The sequence below is a fragment of the Platichthys flesus genome, chromosome 15, assembly GCF_949316205.1.
Source record: "Platichthys flesus chromosome 15, fPlaFle2.1, whole genome shotgun sequence".
Taxonomy (NCBI): domain Eukaryota; kingdom Metazoa; phylum Chordata; class Actinopteri; order Pleuronectiformes; family Pleuronectidae; genus Platichthys; species Platichthys flesus.
In genome coordinates this window covers 2,032,341-2,042,518 of record NC_084959.1, presented here as the reverse complement: position 1 = coordinate 2,042,518, position 10,178 = coordinate 2,032,341, and the positions used below count along the sequence as shown (strand labels likewise).

At 45.9% G+C, this 10,178-nt stretch overlaps 1 protein-coding gene across 1 annotated transcript; it reads left to right on the top strand.

Annotated features, from left to right (window-relative positions):
- Positions 1-8,803: 8,803 nt before the first annotated feature.
- On the top strand, positions 8,804-10,178 carry LOC133970111 (cornifelin homolog B-like). The gene is made up of 4 exons (XM_062406944.1): positions 8,804-8,882; positions 9,014-9,109; positions 9,207-9,361; positions 10,034-10,178. The coding sequence occupies exons 2-4, from the start codon at positions 9,043-9,045 to the stop codon at positions 10,124-10,126; spliced, it is 315 nt and encodes a 104-aa protein (XP_062262928.1). The 5' UTR covers positions 8,804-8,882; positions 9,014-9,042; the 3' UTR covers positions 10,127-10,178.

Sequence of the window (10,178 nt, the reverse complement as noted above, 5' to 3'; positions counted from 1 at the left end):
CGATTGTGTGATGGCGGTCCTCGACCCACGGCTGCGGGGCTCGGGCTACAAGCTCTTTGTGGACAATTTTTATACCAGTCCCGCCCTTTTCCTTGACCTCCTTGAGATGAAGGTGTACCTCCCTACTAAGAACTCATCACTCCCCAAACCTCCACGAGCACCCTCAGATCTACAAGTAGCTCGCTCTTTCGGGTTCCCAACACCAAGCTCCGCACCATGGGCGACCGGGCCTTTTGCTCAGCAACGCCCCGCCTATGGAACAGTCTCCCTGACCACCTGAGGGCAACACAGACCCTGGACTCTTTTAAGACTGGCCTAAAAACCTTTTTATTCAAGAAGGCCTTTTTACTTTGAGTTGAGTTTTTAGGACTTTGATTTTAACTATGTACTTGTGGCACTCTGAGATTCTTGGATGAAGAGTGCCTTACAAATAAAATGTATTATTATTATTATTATTATTGGCTTAGATCAGAAGTCTTCAACAGGGGGTCCGCGGAGGTACTGCAGGGGGGTCGCGACATTTTTGGTTGAGACAATTTTTATATATTTTTTCCCCCACAAATTTAAATGACTTTAAATTGCATCCAACATATTGTGAGGCTGATATGACCCTATGCCTGACAACCTCTATCTGTCCAAGGTTAGATAAGTTGTGTGCTACCCATCAGGGTCCGACATCTCACTAATGTGGGAGCATGTGTGGCAGCCACAGATGGCTTGAGGATTCACTGTCTCTTCTACATGTATGTTTAAAATAAAAACATGAATCTGTGAATTACTTTAATAGCTCAGTGTTGTATGCAAGATGTATGTTTATAAATGGCAGTGGCATGACCACCCTGTACCTTGCACATGTTTTAATTAAAAACATGAACATATGAACCTGTGTAATATTTGAATAGCTTAGTATTGAATGCACAATAGCAGGATAGCTATGTTTATACATGGCACTAGGCCCAGTTTAATATAAAACACAATTTTATAGAATATATATAGTATGGGGTCCCTGCTCCATCTCTCCAGCAGTTTGGGGGTCCTTGGCCTGAAAAACGTTGAAGACCCTGCTTTAGATGATCATCGTTTAGACATAGTAGCTGTGGGACAATATTCATGTCTTTACTGCTTTCAGTCTGAGGAAAATGTTCCAGTTTTTAATCTTCACTCTCCTTCTTGAGAGCTCTTTCCAGACCTGAGCTGGAGCCCGGACGTTTCCCTGAAATGTTCCAGAGGAGCTGAATATGGATCTTCTCCTGCAGCCTCCTAGTAAAACATCTGTCTCATGTCAGAGTCCGAGTGTAAACAAGCAAACAGTTGTTCAGTTCTGAGAAACGAGGCAAATCTTCAGTGTCTCTGTTTGTGATTCAAATCGTATGCTCTTCTCGTAAAAATAAAGCAACCAGCTCCTCAGCTCTTGCCTCCGCTGGGAAGCATCATGTCAGACAGGTCATGGTCCTCCAAGAGGCGGTGGAAGCATCTGGAGATGCTTGAAGATGAAACTCGTCTCATCCCCCTCAAAGGCTTCTTCTGACTTATGCTCAACTTCTTCTCTTCGCCCACTTCCAAAATTTGAGGAAATGGATAAATCTTTCCCACCATGTTTTCTTCTTTTTTTTCTCAGTTTTTACCTCAACTGAGACCTCTAATTCCTCAAGTGAGACCTCTGATTCCTCATCTGAGTCCTCTGAATCCTCTCCTGAGTCCTCCGATTCCTCATCTGAACACTCTGATTCCTCATCCGAGACCTCTGATTCCTGTTCTGAGCAATCCGATTCCTCATCCGAGACCTCTGAATCCTCTCCTGAGTCCTCCGATTCCTCATCCGAGATCTCTGATTCCTGTTCTGTGCACTCCGATTCCTCATCTGAACACTCTGATTCCTCATTAGAGACCTCCGATACCTCATCCGAGACCTTTGAATCCTCTCCTGAGTCCTCTGAATCCTCATCCAAGACCTCTGATTCCTCATTAGAGACCTCCGATTCCTCATCCGAGACCTCCGATTCCTCTCCCGAGACCTCTGATTCCTGTTCTGAGCACTCTGATTCCTCATCTGAGCAATCTGATTCCTCAAGTGAGACCTCTGATTCCTCATCCGAGACCTCTGAGTCATCAACCGACAAATCAGGGCTCTCTGAGTCCTCATGATCTGAGACCTTTTCCTGGTCAAAGTCCAGTGGGTGGGTCTTGGCGGGCAGAGAAGGAAAGGAGGCTGATTGCTTCAGCTGGTTGTTGGAACCCTCTAACTCTGTGATCTTTGTGTGGAGACACAGAATTGTTTCGTCCTTCTCCTCAATAATGGTCCTCTGTTGAGACACTAGCCGCTCTAAAATCTCTGCCTTCCCTTTAAATTGGGTTCCCTCCAACATCTTTTGAATGCAGGGAATATATTTGGAGCCGATGACAAACGGTTGAAGTAATATCTTCAGCCTATCCTTCTCTGATTTTTCTTCTTTGTACTTTGCTTCCATACGGTGAAGATCCTGCTGAAGCTTTTTAATAAGAGTGGGCATCTCTACACCAAGGGAGCTCCCCCCCTTAATGGTGGACACCAGACCTCTGCTTTGGAATAGATAGTCCTGGGTGGTTCTTGGTTGCCTGTTCCATGTTGCCATCTTGCTTGAGAATAGAAGCTCTTCTTCTTGTTTGCAATGGTTAGCAAGTGAATGAAGTGTTGTACCATCACATGCAGTGCACATGTTGACTTCCTGATCATAGGAGAGTGCACTCCAAATAAAGGATTCCAAAGATCATAGGAGTCTGTATTGATCTCTCTCTCTCTCTATCTCACTCTCTCTCTCTTGACCTCTATTCAAACAGAGGTCATTTGTCAAACTGAGATAGAAGCAGGAAATACAAAAACTACAAAGTGAAACGTTTTTCATCCAATAACTAAACAGTCTTTTGCTCACAAATAGTTTCTCATGGTTTAGTTTCACACCTGGTTTGGTTCAGAGCTTCAGACTCTTCAGTTCAGTGTGAAGCTGAACATCAGGTGTGAACGGTTCCTGTAAAATTATCATTATACAGAACGCTCTTATTGTTTTAAGGTAGTACTATTGCCCGTTTACTAGAGATGTTACGGTATATGTTTGTATCACGTGTGCTGTCAGTTGGTCCCCCTGTTACCTGTGCACTTAACGGATGAACAGAGCCGTTGTTCAGGAAAATAAAGTACTTTTGAAGGAGACACTTTGCTCATACTTTTTACGCTAAGTGAATAAGGATAACTTAACAGGTTATGGGCCCAGGGAAGAAGATGAAGCGAGCGTGAATTGTTTTAAAGCGACGTATTACGCGATAGCAAGAAAAAGCTTAAAGAAAGTGGTGGGAAGCTAAGATGGCTAACCGAGCTACAGGAGCTCCAGCACCCCAGCTGATATTCGACGGATCCGAAGAAAAATTCGACCTTTGGGAAACAAGAGTCCTAAGCTGCCTTCATATTCTGAAGTTAAAGGACACAATTTTAAGAGAACCAGATCAAGCGAGCGACGAAGACGGACGGAAGAATGCCGACTGCTATGCCGAGCTGGTAAGGCTAATAGATGACAAGAGCCTATCGCTAATAAGTCACGAGGCTGCTGATGATGGCAGGAAAGCCCTGTGTATACTCAAAGAACATTATTCAGACAATACGTTTTACAGACAATAATTCAAAACACGAATGAGTTTGGCTCGACAGCCAACAGCCGGTGGACTGATGTGACAATGGAGGACATGTTTTCATACATGTCCTTGGTTATTTACATGGGTGTAGAGAAATGCTCTGCACATGCGGATTATTGGCGACAGGATCAACTGTACGGCTTGCCGTTCCCCAGACAGGTGATGAGCGGCAGGAAGTTCCTCCAGATCACCAGGGCACTTCACCTCAGCAGCTTGAAGGCGGACGCTGCTAACTAGAAGAAGAGAGGCACAGCCGCCTACGATCGACTCAGCAAAATAAAACCACTCTACGAGGAGATGAGGGAAGCCTGCAAAAGGAACTACCAGCCGAGGCAAGACATTGCCATCGATGAGCGAATGGTTTCCTCCAAAGCCAGCACTGGACTCCCATCGAAGAAGGGCTACAGGCTGTTCGTCCTGGCGGACTCAACGAGCGGTTACACGTGGGACTTCTTTGTCTACGAGGGAAAGCTGCAGGGAAATAGTGGCAACGGGGTCACTTACGATTGTGTGATGGCGGTCCTCGACCCACGGCTGCGGGGCTCGGGCTACAAGCTCTTTGTGGACAATTTTTATACCAGTCCCGCCCTTTTCCTTGACCTCCTTGAGATGAAGGTGTGGGCGTGCAGAACCATCCGCAAGAACAGACATGCTGTCCCAGAAACCGATGTCAACGTTCTGGACTCAAAATCTCCCCTTGGCAGTATTCGCTGGATCCGGAGGGACTCTGTCCTCTTTGTCCAGTGGCGAGACACGAAGGACTTCTTCATGTGCTCGACCATCCACACGGCCCATTCGGAGGAGACAGTCCAGAGGAAAGTCCAAGGTGCTGATGGGCGGCGGGCAGTGAAGGACATCCCAGTCCCACCAGCAGTGAAAGAGTACAACGGGTACATAATATATATATTAAATTATGTTTCATGCCCTTTGAAATGTAATCATTTGTGTGCATGATATATTTATGTTTTGGTATATTTTTCTCACTGTTGTGTGTTTCTGTCCATCCAGGTGTATGGGTAGAGTACACGTTTCTGACGGCCAGATGGGATTATACAAGGTCCTCCACAAGACCACCAAGTGGTGCATGAAATTCTTCTACTATTTCATGGACATCGGGATTGTGAATGCCTTTCTCCTCCACAAGGACCTGGCGAAGAGCCGAGGAGCCACACCTCTGAGCCAGAAGGTCTTCAAGGAGACCCTCATCGAGGAGCTGGCAGAGGCGGGGTCTCCCTCCACATCCACACGTGTACCACCTCCTGCTCCAGTCTCAGTACCTCACAGGGCGGTGTATATCACTGGGCACAGCACCAATGGATGGCTGGCTTGCAGGAAGTGCCACGCAAAGACGCCAGTGAAGTGCCCCTCCTGCAACGTGCCGTTGCGTATTCTCCCCCATCGTGACTGCTACAACGAGTGGCATGAGACCCACAGAGGTCTTCAACAGGGGGTCCGCGTAGGTACTGCAGGGGGGTCGCGAAATGTTTAGTTGATTAGACAAATTGTTATATTTTTTATAATTTTTTATTTATTTTCTAACCAATTTTCCCCCCACAAATTTAAATGTCTTTAAATACACATTAACATGCATCCTACATATTGAGAGGCTGACTTGACCATCTGCCTAGTTGTGTGAAACCCATCAGGGTCCGACATTTCACTAATGTGGGAGTATGTGTGCCACAGATGGCTTGAGGATTCATTGTCTCTTCTACATGTATGTTTAAAATAAAAACATGAATATAGGAACCTGTGTTATATTTGAATAGCTTAGTATTGAATGCACAATAACAGGGTAGCTTTGTTTACATATGGCACTAAGCCCAGTTTAATATAAACACACTTTTGGAAAGATGTCTTCTTTTGCATAGTCATCGAAACTCTTTGAGCTGCGCGGAGACAGGGAATTGATGAGCGCTGATCCATCAATGATGATGGTTTCTCCCTCTGGTTCGCTGTTAGGGCAATGTCACCAGTGCCTAAAGAATTCAGGTGCGGCTACATTTGGGAAACTAAGTATGAGATGCACTCCTCCTTAGCTGACATTGAACCCCATGCTGAGTTTCACAGCAGTAATTGTCACCAGTGTGCCATGGTAGTGCCGACAATCAAACATTTAGAAAAATGGCTTCATGGATCAATCCAGTCTGGTTTGTTGACTTCATGCACTTTGCATCTGGAGCATGGCATACTCCCTCAAACACAGAGCCGTGCCGTGCCGTGCATTAGCAACTTCTTGGAGCCATAGATCCGCACACCACTGTTCCCAGTTCAGAAGGTCAGAGTCAAAGGTCAATCTACTGAGTGGTGGTCTGTGCAGGATTTGAAGGCTGTGAATGACGCCATAATTGCTTGATCGCTTTTTGTTCCCAACCCAACGCTGCTTTCCCAAATTCCACCTAATGCAGTTTGGTTTTCGGTTGTAGATTTATCCAAATTTTTTTTGTGTTCCTGTCTACAGGGACAGCCAGTACTGGTTTGCTTTTCATTTTGAAAACAAGGCCTACACGTTCAGACGCCTGTGTAAAGGCTACTGTGAGTCTCATTATACAATCAGGCTCTCAGGAACAGTCTTGAACCCCTCATCCTCAGTCCGGATTCCGCTCTCTTGCAGTATGTTGATGATCTACTAATTGCCAGTCCCACAGAGGAGCAATGTGAAACAAACTTTGCTGAGACATCCGGATCACGATGGCAACAAAGTCTGTTTGTTCAACAAACTGTCACATTTCTGTGTCATGTCGTCACCAAAGATGTCAAATCCCCGTCTGATAAGAGAGTAATGCTATTGTTAACATGAGGAAACAACTCATGTCATTCATCGGCACATGCTGGTGTGCCTGGTGCTCTCTAATCTTTGATCAGTGTGTGGGTATCAGGAGGTTAAAGTGAAGACTCTTGCAGTCTTCACTTTAACCCCCCCCCCCCTTTATCTGCATTCAGGTTCTGCATGGAACGAATCCAAAGTGTGTCTCGGATAAAATAGCTTTCAGTTCCTTGGAAGAGGTTTGTGAGACTTGATCCAGGTAAGAGGTGCCTGCTTATTAAAGCGATTATTCAGAAACACACCGAGCCACAGCAGCAGGATCCCAGCCAGCGCCTCACCCACAAGTGAAGGAGCTCCTGCAGTGACCCAATTCACTGCCGTTACCTCCAGCTTCCTGGTGCTTCGGTGCCGGTGGGAACAGCCTGATTGATCAACATGGGCGCGGAAAGGAGGCGCACAGCTATTGAGGCGCTTTGCGATGCTTCAGCCTCTGTTGTGTGCCCGGGGTTAAGGCCTCTGTATGCTTCTCCAAGTCTGTTACGGACGGACGGATCGGACGGACAGAAGACGAGCTTACAGAAGCCTACCTCATGAGTTCTCAGAAGAAGTCCACACTGTTTATTCACCTCCTCCCGGCTTTTCACACACACAGTCTACGATGGCAACTCAATAAAATAACATGACACCCAGCGGGTCATAATGCTTATGTTATGGTTTCTTAGCGCAGCGGTTCCCCGGTCTTGTTTCCGAACTGCGTTGCTAATTCAACAGCTTGAAGCTACACGGAGGCAGCTAGTTCCCCCCCCCCCAGCTTCCGCACACAGTCAGCACGGACTCCCGATACTAACTGCTACCAAGTGTTTGCATCTAACCTGACGGTGTTTGAGAAACAGTGTCATGATAGCCGTGGAATTAAAGTCATGACAGCAGGTTTTTGCGGAGTTACCACCGCAGTTAGCATGGTGGTTAGCCCGCTAGCCCCGTTATGAAAGTTCGTTATAACCGTATGTGACCGTACACACATGCCGTAAGGGCTCTAACCAGCCACCGTCAGCCGGACAACTCCGCTGGCTTAACACACTTGTCACATTAATCATAGAATCGTAGTTGTGTTTGGGTTTATTGTGATATAGGAAATGAAACAGGTAGTTTGAGATCCTAAATGCTGTCGTTAGCGGACCAATCACAGCCAATGGCTATCCGTATGCTGTCCGCCATGCCGACGTGTAGTTAGAAAAATCAGAGCTGCACGAAGAGCTCTCCGTGGAGCCCGGAGAGGAGGTTCCACGGCAGAAAGGCAGTTCATCTGTCCGTGTCCGTCAAAACGGAGAAGCATATATCGGCCTTAGAGGACGATGGTGTGACGTTACTGCACTGGTTAAAGTGTGTATCATGTGGTGATAATTCAGCCTCTTGTGGTGCTCTTTCTGCATTTTGCGTCCTAAGGAGGGCCGGCGCTGGCAATTTTGGAGCCCTGGGTGAGATTTCATATTGGCGCCCCACAACACACACACACATACACATGCACACAAAAAAATAGGCACACAGACACACACACACCAAGTGCAAATTCCTACCTTCACTCCAGAGGTTACATTCATTAGTTAATAAATCAAGCTGACAAAACATTTCCTTGTCTCTTGTGCTCTTCCGTGGAACTCAGAGTTTCACTCAACAGATTAATTTCACCCCCCCCCCCCTTAGCTGCATTCAGTTTCTGCATGGAACGAATCCAAAGTGTGTAGCAGAAAAATAGCTTAAACAAATTTTTACTTGTTCCAGGTAAGAGGCGTCTGCTAATTAAAGCGATTATTCAGAAACACACCGAGCCACAGCAGCAGGATCCCAGCCAGTGTCTCACCCACAAGTTAAAGAGCCTCTGCAGTGTCCCCCATTCCCTACAATTACCCCCCCCCCCACACACACACACACACACATGCACACAAACAAACAAACAGACAGAAAGGAAATACAATCCTTCCTGGTTCAAGTCATGAAATGGAAAAAAGCAAGTTGTAATGTTTGCTCTTCACGGGTCAGAGGTCGGGTTAGAGCTAGTTTCAGGGTTAGAATTGGGGTCATGATTTGAGTTGGGGTTAGAGCTGGGGTCAGGATTTGGGTTAGGTTTTTGACCGGGGTTAGGGGTTAGGGTATACCTTTTTATAACTGTTCTTAAAGTCTTATCAGTCTGACTGAAGCTTCACCAGCTAAGTTCACCGATATCAACTCGAACCGAGCTTAAGAACAATAGTCACATTATATTCACTCGTCACGTTGAGGCCCCGCCTTCGTCTTGATGCTTATAAAGGCTGCGTGATGTGGAAGTCGTGCAGGAAGAACCAATCTGTCCATCTCCTGCTCTCAGGCGTTCTGCTCTGAAGGACAAGTGACAGCTTCTCATCGTAGACCTCAGTGTGAAAGAACGACTCCAAGCTCCACAGACACACAACAGGTGAGACGACCGGGATCTCAACTACATCTTCATCTCCTGTGTCATCCAACCTTTAGTTTCCCATGTCGGGTTTAAATGTGATGTCCTCTGCCGCAACTTGTTGTTCCTAACTGAACTTTCTTTATTCCCAGTTTATTACTAAGTAGTCAACCAGCTTGTGATGGAATCCCGGAAGACGGACGAGTGGGGATCAGGGATATTTGACTTCTACCAGGACGTCCCTGGGTGTAAGAGATGCTCAATAAAGAGTTAAAGTACGAGGGGGGGGAAATGATTTTACTTCATCAAAACTTAAACATGTGTGTGTGTGTGTGTGTGTTTCAGGCTGTTATTCTTTCTGGTGCTGTCCCTGCTTCGCCGCCACCACCACCAAGACCTATGGAGAGAGTCTCTTTCTCCCCCTGCTGGACATGTTTGGCATCATCCCGCCCGTCAACATGTCCATGAGAGTCTCCCTGCGGCAGCGATACGGAATCAAAGTGAGGACAAAACTTAAATCCTTTATTTTCACTCATTCTGGTGGATTCTGACAGAAAAGATTAGAATGGGGTCAAACCCGTCCTCTCTAAAGATCTTATCTTGAACTTATCTCTTATTTTATAACCTTTTTTATAATGAAGTTACTCATCAGCTTTTATTACATTTTAATAAGCTCTGGTTCAAGTGTTTAGCTTGCAAGAGATTCTCTGTGAATACTACAGTGTGTGAAATGTACGTGCGCCGCCACTTGTCAGACTCTCAGTTTCGGTCCTGCCTGTTTCCCCAGCATCGCTCCAGCCTACACACACCAATACAGTTTTCCGAAGATAGTCCCTCTTCTTTTAGTTTTGTAAAAATGTCCTCACCTGTGCACGTCCACTCCGGAGAGCTTAGCAAAACAACATTACCTTTTCAGTCGAAACTGTATCTGATGAAAACAAGCAGCTGGGCAGAGTTTAATATGGATTCATCTAACTGTAAAGCATATTTCCATTTCTTAACTCTATCCACCAGCTGGCTTTTTGCTTTTAGGTAATTATTTGTCCGTTTTTCTTTGCTTTCAAAATAAGATGATTATCTCCGTGTGTTGTTGCAAACACAGAAAGTCACTCGATGAAAACGTCACCTGTTTTAGAATCAGACCTGACCTCGTCCCTGTGTTTCTTGTGCAGGATATCATGTTCAAGGACTGCTTGTTCGCCACCTGCTGCAGCCCCTGCAGCTGGTGCCAGATGTCCAGAGAGATGAACAGGAGGAAAACATAATTAATATTAATTGATAATCAATTAACATATTGATTAAAGCCCTTTGCTTCTT

What these genes read in the sequence shown, in the direction of transcription:
- LOC133970111 (XM_062406944.1), top strand. Translation starts at nt 9,043, where the DNA reads ATGGAATCCCGGAAGACGGACGAGTGGGGATCAGGGATATTTGACTTC. An exon ending in CTACCAGGACGTCCCTGGGT is followed by an intron (nt 9,110 to 9,206) that starts GTAAGAGATGCT and finishes TGTGTGTTTCAG; the next exon opens with GCTGTTATTCTTTCTGGTGC. An exon ending in GGCAGCGATACGGAATCAAA is followed by an intron (nt 9,362 to 10,033) that starts GTGAGGACAAAA and finishes TTTCTTGTGCAG; the next exon opens with GATATCATGTTCAAGGACTG.